At 43.7% G+C, this 15,967-nt stretch overlaps 1 protein-coding gene across 9 annotated transcripts in view; it reads right to left on the reverse strand.

Annotated features, from left to right (window-relative positions):
* Positions 1–644: 644 nt before the first annotated feature.
* The window catches only part of LOC116448728 (multiple epidermal growth factor-like domains protein 6), a 190,100-nt gene continuing 174,777 nt past the window's right edge, over positions 645–15,967 (reverse strand). For 4 of the 9 annotated variants that reach the window (XM_032119575.1, XM_032119576.1, XM_032119577.1 and 1 more), the window contains 8 exons: positions 13,670–13,798; positions 12,674–12,799; positions 12,123–12,251; positions 9,797–9,925; positions 9,374–9,502; positions 8,584–8,709; positions 5,903–6,031; positions 645–5,507 (listed from right to left, as the gene is read on the reverse strand). In XM_032119575.1, the coding sequence (XP_031975466.1) occupies positions 5,428–5,507; positions 5,903–6,031; positions 8,584–8,709; positions 9,374–9,502; positions 9,797–9,925; positions 12,123–12,251; positions 12,674–12,799; positions 13,670–13,798 (977 nt within the window). In that variant the 3' untranslated portion in view covers positions 645–5,427. Of the gene's footprint in view, positions 5,508–5,902; positions 6,121–8,583; positions 8,710–9,373; positions 12,252–12,673; positions 12,800–13,669; positions 13,799–15,967 lie in introns of those variants that run through there. The other 5 variants (XM_032119578.1, XM_032119579.1, XR_004242095.1 and 2 more) reach the window with 5 other exon arrangements.

Genomic DNA, 15,967 nt, shown 5'->3' on the forward strand with positions numbered 1-15,967 from the left:
TATTTTTAGAACGTATGTCAAAAAGACGACAAACCAAATGAACTTAATTATTCTGTTCCTTGTTGAAAACTGCAGGAAGAGTGAAGTAAATCACGCAAGACAGAACCCTGCAGTATTACACAGCTCAATTCAAACTCTTTGCCCTGAAATTTAAAAAGGAATCCAAGCCTGCTCTCCCAGAAAGCAGCAAGCCAGAGCTGTCCACTTTTTCTGACAGCTCGATCTACCATTCTCCCTTTGTTACACATTTTGAATTCAATTTAGCCTGCTACTTCCAATTAACCAGCACACTCTTGTTGCATTATTTGGCATTAGGCAGGCACATGTGTTCCTTCAGCCCCTGCCAATGTGAGAAGACAATACCCTGAAGGTGAACCAGGCAAGCTGTTGGCAGAACTGGGCTCTGGGAATGCCCAAGCAGGCGATGGGAGGCTGCAGGTGTGTGGTTTCAAATGCCTTCGAAGTGCTCTGTCCCAAGCCTTCCTGAAATGTTACACTGCATAACCATCCTCTTCCAGCAAGATTTATGCTGTGTTTTGAATATTTCTAATACTCTGGAGTGTGAGTGCCAGAAAGCTCTATTTGTCAGGCTCGGACACTGGCCAGGTTGCCCTGGTCAGGGATCATACACAAACCCATTTGGGCACAGGCCATTCTTTATTCTATACAAACTCCTAAAAGCAGGAGTGTGATTTCAGCCTGTTTGCTCTGAATGTGAAATAGTTCAGTAGAATAAAGTTTCCTCCACAACATAAGCCCATTGCTTCAAGACTAGCAATAAGGGAAAAACAAGAACAAGTTTTAATCACATGTTTATATAAAAAAACATCAGCATCCTTTCACTACAACATGTCTACAACAGAAAGCACAGTACAGATCTGAGATACATCCCACACATTCCTTGAAGAGGGGTTACAAATTCACAGAGAAATAATATTGCTATGCAAGTGCTCATTAAAAGCAATAAAAAGAACAGAATGAACAACTTATGCTCTACAAGGTTGAGATTTGGTGTTTACTGCTGGAAATTGCTTTACAGTGTCAGAATTTAAAGCTGTGACCTTGCAAAAGGATTACTGAGCACAGTTGCAGCCCGTGCACGGAGCTGCTCTCTCAGCCACAGGCCAACCTGAAGGAAAAGTCCTTCAAAAACTGATGACTGAGAAGGTTTCTAGTCTAAAGACAAAAATATTAACATGAGGATGGGAGGATGGAGGTTCCATGGTCCACCAGCACTCTCAAAGGTTGTTCCTAAGCTTTACTTTGCCCTGATAAGAAGCTAAATTCTAACAGAGTCGCTGTTTGATCTGCACAATGAAGCCACGATGGCTCCCAAATGTGTCTTTGCCTCTTCTGGGAAGGACATAAAGGTATTATTTCCATGTTTGTCCCGTTGGCAACTCCTGACACTATGCTGGTTATTACTTACACAAACAGAAACCTGCAGCCAATCAAAATAATATGGTTGGCAAGGAATCTGGGCAAACTTTAATAGCTATGGTTCTTCAACATAAAAAGGATAAAAGTAGAGTAATAATATTTGGCAGGGGAAGCGGGGAATTTTTAAAATTCTGATTGTTTTCCTATGAGGATAGTGTTAGTGAAGTCTAACTTAAAACACGTTGTCCTGGTTTCATGAATTCTCAGCGAGCGAGATTCTGCTGGGCCCACTGAGTTACACTCAACTCCTTCCCACTCAGACTGAAGTTATATCTGGAATACACAAGGTAAGAGAGGGGGATCTGGCACAAGAACTGCATGGCTGAAATAATTCCAATGTCTTTCTGAAAGGAGTTATCTGCACGTGCAAGTGTGTTACAGAGGAATACACAGAGCGCTCTCTTCAAGGAAGTGTAATTAACTTCAGCCTCCTGGGAAATGGGGAGCCAGCAAAGGCCTTCACCAAGAAGAACATGGACATCAATTTAACTATAAACCCCATTTTCACTGAATTTTTCACTTTCATTTTCAACAGGCCCCAGTGCTGTGGTCAGGACTGTATCAGCCTGACATTCTTTCACTGGAATCTGATGAAGCAAATAAGCAGAGTTGTATTAATTTAGTAGCAACTACACTCACCTGCCACAAAATTAACCTCTGGAAAAGCTGATTTAGTCAGTTTTCCATTTAAAAATTCCATCCTGTCTAATAAAGACTATTTTGTAGGCAAAGAATTAGGTAAATGTGTTAAACCGTAGCAAGGAGCAGAATCAAAACATTAATATCACAAACAAGCAAACTCCCTTAATTAATAGTTAATAATGTAAAGCTGTGGCTCTTCTAGAAAACAAAATCCTGTAACATTTTCTCTGCCTTATGAAAAAGAGCCAAGATAAGACATTTCAGCTACCCCAATCAAAATTCATCTCTTAATGTTTTTGAAATCTCTAATTCTGATTTTTACCTATATATGACTGTACTTCATTTTGAAACAGAAGTCATGCAGAACCACAAATCAGAATAGTCTGTTTGATGGCACTGAAGTGAATTTCTTCCCCCAAGGTAATAATAAAAAGAAGCCAAGAAGCATTTCGAATATTGCATATGTAGTGGTTTGTATGAAGTGGCACTTTTTGATTTAAAAAAAAGTTTGTTGAAAAATTTCCCAAAGCAGATCTACTTGGGCCTCTAATTCATTGGCTCAGGCTCAGTATCAGTCACTTAAAATATGTGTTTCATCATGTACCTAAAATCGTGACATCCTTTAAAAACACTTAATACAAAAATCTTTTATTTCCTTATACTACATATTTACAATTCTGTTATCAAGGTACTGTGGAAAATGTAAACAAGTATACACAGGTGTAAATAATATGGCTTGAGAAAGGTTTCCCCTCACATTAGCTGCTCAAATCACATGCCAGTCTACAAAAATAAGAGAAAAACAGTACATTTGATACATTCTGCTGTCTGACAGCAGTGTAAAGGGTTTTATGCATGAGCTGCTGAGTAACCACACCACTCTCTGGGCAGCTGTCCATGAACTGGAATGTCTGATGTCTGGAATGTGGCCAGTAGAGAGTCACTGAGGTAATGGGGTGTCTTCAGAAGAGAAGACCAAGGCTGTAGCCAACTACCCCATGGGGGCTGTGGGGGAGAGGAAGCCAAAGGCTCCTCAGAGATTCACACTGAAAGGATGAAAAGCAGTGGATCAAAGATGAAACTCAGGAAATTCTGATTAGAAACCATGGAAAAAAAAAAAAGATCATGAAATCTTCACTGGGACAGGTTCAAAGTGGTGGTGGGATCTCCATCCTTGGAGATATTCAGAACTCAGTGGGATGTATCTCTGGAATTTGACTTGAACAATGAATCTCTGACCCATTTGACTCTGAAGCTGACCAGGCTTTCACGGGAAACTTGGACCTTCAGAGGTTTTCTACAACTTTACTCACTCAGTGATTCTACAAAAAGTCTTGAGTACAGTGTGACACTTGCACTACTTTGCAGTTTGGCTCTGCAGTGAATACGGAGTTACGATCAAAATATGTCAACTGCTCAACTGGAATTGTTCTTCTCCAGCAGTTGCTAAGATTGTATCTCATTGTCTCACAGGAAATTGACCTTACAGGTTCCAGTTCAGTAAAATTGCCCCAAGTTCACATAATTGTAGGATCAGACCCAGGCCTCACACCTCCAAAAGAACATTTGAAATGTCACTGCCTTGCTGAGAGTCACACGCTTCTGGGACCATAACTTTGCCACATTTACATTGAATGAACTTTCCAGTGACATTCATTGAGCTCTACAGAAGAAATTAAAAGGGATCAGCATAAGCCCCAGTGATTTTCTGGCTGAAAGCACAGTTAGTTAATTAATTTTGACACATTCACAAATACATTTACTTTCAACACCTATGAAGTGATGAATAACAACAATAAGACTTCCACGAAGCTTGGAAAACACCTCCCAAATCTGTATTGCTTCCCATAGATCACAGCTTGAAATTAACTCCCAGAGGAGCAAGTGCCCCTTGCTTTGGCCTGGACAGTTACTGACTGCAGATGTGTTTAAGAGCTGAGACAAACTGTGGGGGAGAATTGTTACCTCACCTTCCCATCCAACCCCCTGGATCCTGCTTCACCAACTCATCCCTTACCCAACCACAACAACAAACATCTCTACAAATCCCAAGTTACCATCAATTATTGTCGTTTTGTCTCTTGCAAGACAAAAACCTGCTCTTGGAAAGCTGCAGTTTGTTCTGGTGGGTGAATGGAGTGTCAGCACAAGAGCTGGAACTGCCCATACTCTGTGTCTATCATGGTCCTGACACCCCTTCTTAAGTGCACTTTTGATACAGTCAGAATCAAGTGGTTACTATATAGATTTTCTCACTCCTAACCTAAAGAGAGGTATAAAAAGGCACTGTGAAATCTTTTAGCCTGGCTAACTCAGAGCATTAAAATACAGAACATAAACTTGTTTATAATAACACAGTTCTATATCAAAGGAAAACCAGTCTAAACAGACAAAATAGCACCAAAATGTCTTTGTCCTACAAAGTGGCCACCAGCAGCTGTTGAATGGTATCAGGACTGTTGCAAGATGACTTTAGAAAAAAAAAAGGCTCAATAAAACCACAAAATCCAGAGAGATTATCTTTAAGCATCTCTCCTTGCTTACTACCTGCTTTCTCCATTCAAGATAAAACCTTTTCTGCATTAGCAGATACTGTTTGATGAGAAGCGCTGCACAGTTTGACAAACCACTGAGAAATTCATCTGGTAAGATGTGAGAACACGGAATGCCAGGGGAGTCTGGCAGATGACACCAGGCTCTTTGGAAGGCAGATTCAGACAGAGACCTTCCAATCAGTCAAACCACACCAGAAATGCAGAAGATGCTCTTAAATAAATTAACAACTTATTGAGGACTGTGGCAGATTCTTCTTCAGCTGCAAGTTCAAAATTAAACTTTGTGCTTCTCTCGAACACACAGTGTTATTCAAAGAGGAATTAACTTGATGAATCCCTCTAGTTTCTGTGCAATGTGATTTTGCAGTGAATCTGTAGAAGCTTCATAATCTGTGGAACACTCTTTGAACTTGGTACTGGTTGTCAAGTGGCTTTAGAAAGTCCCTGATACAGAGCATGGCTCATTCCATGGTGATGTGTTACATGCTGCTTACCCTGATACTCTTTGGAGCTGGTCTGATTAAAAACATGTCCAGGCTTTCAAGCAATGGATTATATTAATATCAGAAAGAATGTCCAGAGTAGATTAATGGAGGGGCAAGAGGCTAGGAATGAGCACATGAAACAGATTCAACTTTTTAAAAGGATCCAGCTACTAAATGGCCTCTGTAGTCTTCCATGAGAAGTGTGAATACTTCAGTACAATTCAACCTGAATTGAATAACTGTTTTCATATCCAAATTCAAATACCGTCTGTGCATATAAAACAGTTCATTTATTAGTCCAAATGTTACTGTTGTAGAGCTCTTGGAAAAATACTCCCTCTTTCTTGAGTTTGTTCTTCATAAAAGGAAAGCTTTGGAGGGCCACCTAGAGAATTAAGTAGAAACATGGTTTCAGGTCCATATAACCTAATACTGAAATATTATATAGATTATACAATTTACACTTAAATAATTCAATAAATGGTAGTCTTGAAAAGAAGGTAGAGGAGGGAGTTACAGCAGCCTCCTCACAGAGGCAGAGAGCAGGCAAAACAGCAAAACACCTCCAAATCAGAAGGTTCCCAAAAGTTTTTCCTAAACGGAAGGAGTTGTGATTAGCTACAAGTGAGAGGAGACTTGCCCTCAGTATTGTATTTCACTAAGAAGAGAAATTATCCAAATGATCCAATGGGTTGACACTCCCATCCAAACCGAGCACCTCCACAGGCCACATGTGTTTTACTCTGCCAGGAAAGGCTGCACCCTCCCCAGCCCAGTTACCTTCTCTGCAGGTTGGCCCCATCCAGGAGGCTGGGCAGGCGCAGTTCCCGTTGTAGGGATTGCAGCGGGATCTGCCGGCACACTGGCACCGCAGGGAGCAGCCGGGGCCGTACCGGTCTGGCCTGCACTCTGCAAGGACAGGAGGGTTTGGGAGAGGGGGAACACTGCCTGGTAGTCTCCCTCTTCTGTGGATCAGGAAGCTGCTTAGACACCTACATCTGTTAGCATTAAAACATGACATTTTGGAAAGTGCGGCAGCCGTCAAGTTTCGTCTGCCACATGCTCTGCCCAAGCTGCAGCCCAGCTGTCCTGAAGAGGTTCCCAGAATGGAAATCATTACTGGTGTAAAAACAGGGGCCGACAGCCCAACAGGGAACATCTTGGGATCTGCTCAGGAAAGTTGCTGTCAGCATCCTGGATCCACACTATCTCCTGCCCCTGTCTCTCCTGCATGGCTGGGCTGTCAGTGTGTGCTGGCCAAGAGCCTTCCCTCACAGAATGTGACACTAAGAATTAATCCATTTTATAGATAGTCATGTCTTGCTCTGATTGCACAATTCTGCTGCCTCCTGGCAAATCAAACTCGCAAAAAAAATCTCAATTCCAAATGCAAATATGTTTCATACCTAGGCTACTAAATCCTCACTGCAATTTTTTATGCATCAGAGGACGGGCAGGAAAGGAAAGTGAGCAGCAGGGTCACAAGGCAGGGTGTAAAACACTGAGAAAACAATAGCCCTCTCTCCCTCACCTCGCTGGAAAACCCTGTAACCAGGGAATTTGCTTTCTCCCACGAACACCCTCGGGTAAATAAAGTCCTGCTGAGCCCTGCATCAGCTGCAGCCCCAGCACATGGGAGAACTCGCCCCGTGCGCTCCGAGCTTGGCCTTTTCAATTAGGAAATGTTATGAGAAAAGGTCTCCCCAAACACCTCTGGACCTGATTTTAATTTATGTAATACCACATTTTCATGTTAATAACAATGTGTATTTAAGACATCTGTTTGAAAGTCTGCAATGTTAATTTACTACAGAAAAAGAACGCCCATAAAAGTCTGTTATATTCTCTCTCTTTTTTTTTTTTTTAATTAACATTTTGCCTGTTTAATGGGTGCTTTACCAGAGTTCAAATTAAAATCAGGCCTTTTATCTTTATGGCTGCTGCACAGTCACAGCTGCTCACAGTTATATCACAGATGAACTGAGCCTAATTGAAAATAAAAATGCAAATAAAACCTACCCCATAACAGCTTTTCATGGATGGGGGCTACCCTAGCTGATTTAAGAAACATAAAAATGACTCACAGAGTTTGCAAGGAGGAAAACCTCAATTCCCATTTTTGGTGCTGAGCTTCCCCCTTGCGTTCCACTTCTGCCTAAAATTTTCCTGGAAGGGCCCATGGACACCCAGTGCTGTGTGGCCAGTGAGGGTGGCTCATGTCCCCACTGGAACAGTGCTGCAGACTGGGAGCTTCATCTCATGACCACAGGACAGTGCACAGAGGGAATCAAATGCTTTTCCATTGTAGTTTGTTTTGGAGGTTGCACTAAGGCTTAAGCTCACAGCAATGTGTATTAATAACAGCCTGTTCAGATCTACTTCCTGCCCCATCCTAGAACAAAAGCAGAAATAATATTCCCCCATTGTTCCAGGGGCTCAGGAGGATTCTGGCTCCTGGTGTGAAGCTCCACAGTGGCACATGGATGTTCACTCCTTTTACCTTGTTTGTCACAGCACTGGGCTCACAAATGTCTTCTGACACTCAGTTAAACCACTGCAATTCCTTTTACTCCGGTGATTACCCAGAAACTGCTCCACCATAATCACAGAATCCTAGAAAAGCCTGGGTTAGAAGGGACCTTTAAACTCATCTGGTTCCAAACATGGGCACAGGACACTTTTCACCAGACCAGGTTGCTCCCAGCCTGATCCAACCTGGCCCTGAACTATGATCAGAGTCAGAACTGTGACCAGAGACTGGCTCAGGAATCTGCCACTGCTGCCTCTCAATCCTGCACCCACCCCACCAGGGTACAGCACTGGAGAGGGTTTTCCCCACAGGAAAAATTTATCACCTATTTTTATATCCCTGTTACAGAAGAATTCTGCTCCTGTGGGCCAACACACAGCCCAAGTGCCTGTGCTGAAAAGTGGGAATTACATTTGGGTTAAAAGTTCCTGGGCTGCTGCTGAAGTCCAGGGGCAGGCACAGCTGCTGTAGCTCCACTCCCCCCACCTGTAGGGATTCCATCCTGCTTCCAGAGGAAGCAAATCCAGAGCTGGATATACATTTGCACTGGATTGAAAAGGGTCACAAATGTCTGTGTGACAAACCAGACACTGGAGCCCTTGGTGCCCATCTGCACCCTCTGCAGTCTTCCCCACTACATTTGCAAAACTTCTTGGTCATTCTTCCCCAGCCTGTGTTCTCCAAAACTCAAGGCCAATGACATTTTACAGCTGACCCGTGAACAGTTTTCCTATCAGTGTATCAATTTAAATATTGATTAAATCAAGAGGTACAAGCCTGCTGATAAAGGTGTCGATAACCCCAAAGAGCAATTTTCTACAAACAATGTGTTCTTGAACACCAGCAAATGTCCTTTTACAGTTATTCTGAGACCAATAGGTCAGAGTGGTTTAACTATTCACAGTCCAGCCCTTAAAAATATCTCCCTTACCGATGTCACATTTGTCTCCAGTCTTCCCAGGTGGGCAAAGGCACTTCCCAGTCTCTGGATCACAAGGAGCACCTCCACAGTCACACTGATGCTGGCACCTCTCACCAAACCAGCCCCTGTCACAGCCTGACAGCAAGAGAACCCTTTAGATGCACATTTGAATGGCAAGATGTACATTAAACCCAGAGTTTTCCCAGGATGTCTCAGAGGAAAGCTCATAAACTCTCTGCTGAAGTCAGTGTAAATGCCAAGCTTAATGAAGAATAAAACATAGTGGAATGGGCATAATATTTATATGAGTTCTCCTTCTGTTAGGGTCGTCTAATCGAACTTCTCAAAGGTATCTGTAAATCTGTCCCAGAAATGTAGCTGGCACTTATTTTTATTTTTAATTAGAACTCTCTAGAAGACCTCTCCATAACACTCGACAGGTCTAACATGCACCTATTTAATAATCTTATTTGGAGTTTTAGAAGCAAATGTAGAATCAGTAAAAGGGACTTCTTTTTAATAAATGGCATGTGGAACTCATTGCTGCAAGACATCATGGAGACCAGGGCTTTCACTGTATTAATCAGAACCAGATTAGTTAATTTATAAGGGAATGGGAACACCCAGCTGTACAACAGGAAATCCGCCCCAAATTCAATGTTTCAGGATATTCATTAAGCCCAAAATATAGAAGAAGTGGCTCCCAACAACTAGTTCAGTAATTATGTGAGGTTTTTTGAGCTCTGTTTTCGGTCTTGTTTTTCTGCTTTTGGTTTTGCCATCAGAGGGGCACCAGTACCTTTTTCACAGTGAACACCGTGATAACCCAAAGGACAAAGGCACTGTCCTGTCACTGCATCACAGCTCGCTCCATTTTTACAGGCACAGGTGTGAAGACAGCCCAGCCCATAAAATCCAAGGGGGCACCCTGAAAAAGGAAGTATAAAGTGAAGAAGGTTCATGAAGAAAATCATACACACCATTAAAGTCCTCTGTATTCTCTGTGACGTTCCCTGGCAGCCAACAAAAAACGACATTTACCCTTAACTCTAATAATGCCATGGACTTTTAAACTTGTACCACCCAGCATCAGAGACATGCAAGATCTGGAAGCAGCTGGGTGATCTGGGACATCCCCAGAATTTTAACTGAACCAGGAGGTGTTTCTTGACTACTCTGAAGCCCCAAACCTGCGACAATCACCCCGAGTGCCTCCACTTACTGTGCTCACAGGAGTGGCCGTAGAAGCCCTCGGGGCAGTGGCAGCACCCTGTGAACCTGTCACAGGTGCCATTGTGCTGGCACAGGCAGTCCAAGGAGCAGCCAGCCCCATACTTCCCTGGGAGACATTCTGCTGGCAGGACATGGACAGAAAAACAGACAAACAATCAAACAGTCACTGACCTCACCCAGAAAAGCTTGTTTGTGATAGATTGCATTGCTGAGAAACGATGCCTGGAGAACAGTTTGCAGACCCAAGAATATTTGTTATGGAGACACAGGGTTTCTGCACAACTGTCATGCATTTACATACTCTGGTGAGAAATCTTTTGTTATATAGATGTTTGAACAGTGATTTCCTCATACTTTTAACAGTCTGCCTTATTCAATTTGTCTCTTCACAGACTCGATGCTGAACCTGCACCACGTGTTGTAAAGCCATGTAGTGCATGGCATAAACTTTATTTTCTTTTTTTTTCTTTATCTACAGCAATATTTTCTTTTAGGCACTTAAAAAGTGTGAAAGAAAACATGAAGCTTTTCCTCCTCTGTGTTATCATTGGAGTTCACACTATTTGAATTCCCAATAAAACCAGGAGGATCTTTTTCACACATAGCAACAGTCTTTCCATGTATAATGAGCTATCTGCTTTTACAGAACTAAACACGTCTCAAATTACTGAAAGCCAACTCATGCAGAAGGGACTGTGCCAATATAATTAACCTCAGCATCATCTCTGAATAAGTTAACTTCCCACTACTGGGATAATTTGAATCTGGGCAGACAAACTTAAACGAGCGTGGCCGTCCAAATAATCAGATTGAGAACTCTGCAAATGCCAGACAGGATCTTCCAGGGACATCATATCTAATCTCTATTAAAAGGATGCCTGATTAGCTGTCTTTGATTTCCAGTCACAACACACTCAAGCCCACACTGCTGTTGAGATCAAGACTCCATTTTCCAGTAATTTCACTCCCTCTGTCAAAAAATAAATAGTGAAGCTCTTTCTAGTAACACAACACACAGTCCCTTATGTGATGTGTGCATGTCTGCCCCCATGCTCCACTCCAGAGACGTTTTATCTACGAGATACACCCACAATCCACTACTCCATGTGGTGTGGGGACACCTGCACCATCCTGCTGAGGCTCAGCAGCCCCAACACAGACTGTGGGTGACTACAGAGATTTTCAGGAACAGACAAATGGAGATGAACACAGGTGGCCTTTGCAACACCAGGTCAGCCAGATATTGGTAAACTGCAAATGTTTTAGAGCCTGTCCACAGAGAACATTCACTGTCCACTGAATCCTCACAGGATTCACACTGTGAGTAGCTGCATCCTTCCCTTCCTCCCTGCTCCTCCTCTGCACACAGATGCACAGTGGGGCTCTGAGTCTCCTCAGGTGCAGAGTGGAAAAACTGAGTCTCAGAATGCTGCTAGAAGTGTCATTTGTAGAGGACACTTTTACATAGGGACACTCTCCTGTAACAACCAGTTCTTGGTAAAGATACATATGGAGTTTGAGGTGAATATTCTACAGGTGTCAGGGACAGAAGTGCTGTAAATGAGGGCCTGGGAGGTGTTGGGGAGCTTGAACCATGGCAGCCATGATTGAATGATGATTTTTGTCTTGAATGTGAACTCTGAACTAACTACTTGTATTTCATACCAATGGACTTGTGGTTTCCTGAACATTTAAGTCCATAACTATACAGATACCTCTTATCTACAGAGAGAAAAGGGAACACAGAAATGCAGAATGGTTTTTGGAGATGGACAGGACAGCTGTGGGAAGACTCTACTCTGGGCTGTCAGGAGGGATTCTGGAGGAACATATGAGCTTATTCTGTTAGTGTGCTTTGCCTTGTGTAAAGGACAGCTGTCATGCAGAAGTAAGGGTAAGACAGCAGGACAATCTCAACTGCTTCAGACAGATGTTGTCAGAACATCTGGAAGTCAATACATGGCAAGTTCAACTCCAGTCCTGAGTCAAATGGAAGAGAAGAACACAACCAGTGATAAGGAAGACATAGGCTTCTGCTCCTCTGAGGATCACAAGGAACAAGACAAAATCCAACATTCCTATGAACAAAAGAACACAGAAGTTGGACAGGAGAAGAAATAACAGAGTGAAGAAGAAATAAGGAGTGTGCAAGGGAATTCATGAGCAGGACTTGTGAGGAAACTGTCTTTGAAAAAAGACCTGAAGCTCTAACTAGGAGCAGTTCTGAAACTGTCTGTCCTTGTCTGTGGATGGTGGGGACACTGCAAACCCCAGCTTGAGTGTACAGATCCACTGCCATCAAAGCAGGAAATCACCTTTCTCACAGGATCTTCCCGTCCAGCCGAGCCCGCAGGTGCAGTTGCCATCCACGTGGTCACAGATGCCACCGTTCTGACACGTGCATGTCAGGTGGCAGTTGGGGCCATATTGTCCCTGGGGACACACTACAGAGAATTAACAAAGTTTGAAAAAACCCAAAAATCAGCACCCCAAGAAAAGGATGAAGGTGACAGGGAATAAACACAAACACATGCACCCCACATGTATCCCAAGTGACTGGTGTCTCCCTAGGGTAGTGGGACACTACTCCATGATTATTATCAGTTTCACCCAAAGACTCTGTCCTGACATATCTCCTCAGCTTCCTGGAGAACGCAGTGCCCTGGCACTGAGGGTGGCAGGGAGGTGTGGGCAGGATTAGGCTGGGTGATGGAGCGGGGAGGGACAGAGCACCCCAAACTGCAGCGTTCTCAACAAAAGGCCCTGGGGAATGTGGCTGTGAACAATGTTTGGCACCGAGTGTTATCTGCTGGGTGTTTGAAGCGTGTCACCCACTGGTGAGGTGACCTGGGTCCCGCTCTGTTACCTTGCTGACAGGCAGGTCCCGTGTGGCCAGGGGCACAGGTGCACTTGCCAGTCCGGGGGTCACACTGACCTTTGCCACAGGCACAGAACTGGGCACAGTCCTTCCCATATCGGCTCTCAGGGCAAGCTGAAGGGAACACAGGATCTGTTAAACGCCTGGCATATCTAATGCCAGTTTTCATTTTTAACTTAGCCACAATCTTAGGGATAGAGCTGGCTTTGTTTATATTCCACCCAATGCGCTTCAAAGCAACAACTACGAAGCCAAAACCCACCCAAAGACACTACTGCTTTACCTTCTGAGACTACTTGAGGTTATAAATACAGTCCATGATTTCACATGGACTATTTACTGTCTTTCTTATCAGAGAAATGAATATAACTGAAATATCAGCTGCTCACCCTTCCAGCTTAAAACATCTTTCCTTCCTTAATACCGATGCTGCCCAACACCAAAGAGTAAAGCTATGGGCAACAGAACACTCAAACATTGCCTTTCTGTGAATAAGGTGAAGAGAACTTCACAGAGACCAGAGTTTTGGAAGCAGCACAGAAATTCAGCCACACCATTTAGCTCTGAAGCAGAGAAGTAACAGCAGGGGTGCCATGGAGTCTTTACCAGTTTTGCCATGACAAAACTTGATCTTTTTCCCATTTATTGAAACTAATGGCACCATAGTGTGAAGCAAAATATTGAGATAATTTCTCAACCTCGAAATTTTGGACAGGAAGAAGGAACTTGAGCAATTCATGCTGAGCTGGCTCTAGAAATAAATTTGGGCAAGCAGGTTGTAATCCTGGGATGAGTGTCCTTGCTTCTATGCATGCAGAAGAGAGGGAAAATATTTTGCAAGAGATTTTTTACATAGCTGGAATCCTGATTTACAATTCAAGGAAGAGGTAGCTGGGATCTGTCTGTTTTTCTACTGACAAGCTCTTATGCAAATGACTCTCCTTGCTGTGTTTTGACAGAAGCAGAACATGAATGTTGGCTTACTTTTGCTGCAGTTGGCTCCGATGAAACCGGGAGCACAATCACACGTTCCCGACACAGGGTCACAGTGGCCTCCGTTCATGCATTTACAGGCATTTTGGCAGTTTGAACCGTAAGTGCCTTTTGGACACCCTGTTTTAAAAGAAAAACACCCAGCAATTAGGTTAGGTTGCTACTGGGCCCATTGTATTTCATGTCATAAACACTTTGTTGCTTTCAGTCGAAGTTTGGTTTTCATTTTCTAGTATTATTCACTTCCAGAGGGTCAGGAGTAGGCATTGAGGAGCAGATGGCTGCTTTGGACAATGTGGCCCTTGGGACAGCACTAGTTGTAATGTCAAACCCCTGGAGAGCTGGACTGAGTGCTGCTGCTCCTGGCTCTGTGCTCCCCCCTTCCCCACATGTGACAGAAGCAAGAAAAGCAAGCCCTGTTCTACAGAGATTTTCCTCTTGGGATTTCTGTTCTAAATGAACCTATTTCCTCTTTCCCTCTTAGACAGAAGGAGAGATTGGGTCATTCTCCCTCTTCCTTTGGGCAGCAGCCATCTGGTTTGCCCAAGACAGTGAGAAGCTGTGAGCCACCTCTGCCTCTTTTAGCAGCTGTTTTATGGGTATGGGGCAGGTCACGTCTCCTAAAAATGTGTAAGTTGGAGAAAGTTTGCTTCCTCTATAATCTACTCCTTCCCAAACTGGAGCTGGCATTGTTAGTGGTTGCCCTGAGAGGTCGTGGATTCCCCATCCCTGGAAGTGTCCAAGGCCAGACTGGAAGGGCGTGGAGCAACCTGGGATAGTGGAAGGTGTCCCTGCCCGTGGCAGGGGCTAGAGCTGGATGAACTTTAAGTTCCCTTCCAGCCCTGTGGACGGAAGACCAGGAAAATGTGCACAGGACAGCAACACAGAATTTCAGAAGACACCTTCTCAGAAGATAGATACAGGAGGAACATTATTGAAATGCAAAGCCAGAAAATTCTCTCAGGGAAAAAAACCAGCTGTATTTTGTAAGAACCAGAAGAATCATTACGCCCGGATGAATTGCTGGGCCAGTGTTACGTGGCAACAAACTGTCCATGGAGAGGTTTTCCAGGTGGTAGTGAGGATTTCTGGTTTTTTGCTGGACAGCTAAAGTTCAAGGAGAATTGAACAAGAGATCAGGAAGATGTAAATGCATTTGCCACGTTTGGCTTACGTCTTCAGGATGATCTTTAGAGCGATGGAGGTTGGAACTGAGGGAAAGAGCTGGGCAGAGCTGCTGGGCATATGCACCACTGAACCTCCAGTGTGCCACCACTGAACTCTGGAGATGCAGGTTATTCTCCTAATTTTCCAGTGTACTGGAAGAAGGAGTAGCTGGTGCTTGAGCAGCATGATCATCATCCAACAGTTCCACTTGTGCTACTACCTCTAGATGCCATTTCTTTGCTTGTCCCTTCCTTCTCTTCCCTGGCAGAAGGAAAGTCTATGGCTACTTTGGAAACTGGTTGAAAATATATTTGCTCATGTCTCCAAGCAACAGATCCCCTGCAATCTGTGCATAAATAACTTCACGTATTTTCTCTTTCCTAAAGGCATGAAAGCACGGCCTGAGTGGCTGGAGAAATCTCTGGCTTTTCTGAACTATTCAATAGCAAGGGAGAGCTTATGGGGAAGCTTTGAAGGGGTGCCTTTTAAAATAAAACTGAATGCTGGCTTCTGCTCAAACCAGGATAGCAGATCATCAGGACTAAACAGATACACACTTTTATAACATGCAAATACTCTCCCCCAGCCCTCCTCAACCACAGATTCTCCTCAGTGAATGCTCTGTCATCCGTGCTTCCATCTGCCAGGACGCAAAATCTCTTTCACGTGCAAGCCCTGGCATCAAGGAGGACCCCTGCTTCATTCCCACCAAGACTTGAAGTTAAGGACTCATCCAAAGTCAATGATTTAATTTCTCTATGTGAGCTTCTCTTTTCCTCCTCCTTTTCCTTTCGGTTATCATTTGGATTTTTCCCTTTTTTTAAATTCTGTCTCCCAGACTCCCAAAGATGCTGCTTCTCCCTGGAAAAGCTATCAGAGTTATTCCTTAGCTCAAGGCTAGCAGTAGCTGCTCCGTTACTGAAAGGGATGCAGTATTTCCCTCCTTACCAAATTATTTGCCCTTGCAGTATTCCCTGTATTTTGGTTCGAGAAAGAGCAGCACAGGCAGGGCAAGCTCAGCTGCTGCAACGTGCACAGGAACAGTAACAGGGCCACCTCATCTGTTAGTACTTTGCAGAAGAATTTTGATGCAGATAACAAGGGCGATTTGCACCATGTCTC

This window comes from Corvus moneduloides, chromosome 10, assembly GCF_009650955.1.
Source record: "Corvus moneduloides isolate bCorMon1 chromosome 10, bCorMon1.pri, whole genome shotgun sequence".
Lineage (NCBI taxonomy): Eukaryota > Metazoa > Chordata > Aves > Passeriformes > Corvidae > Corvus > Corvus moneduloides.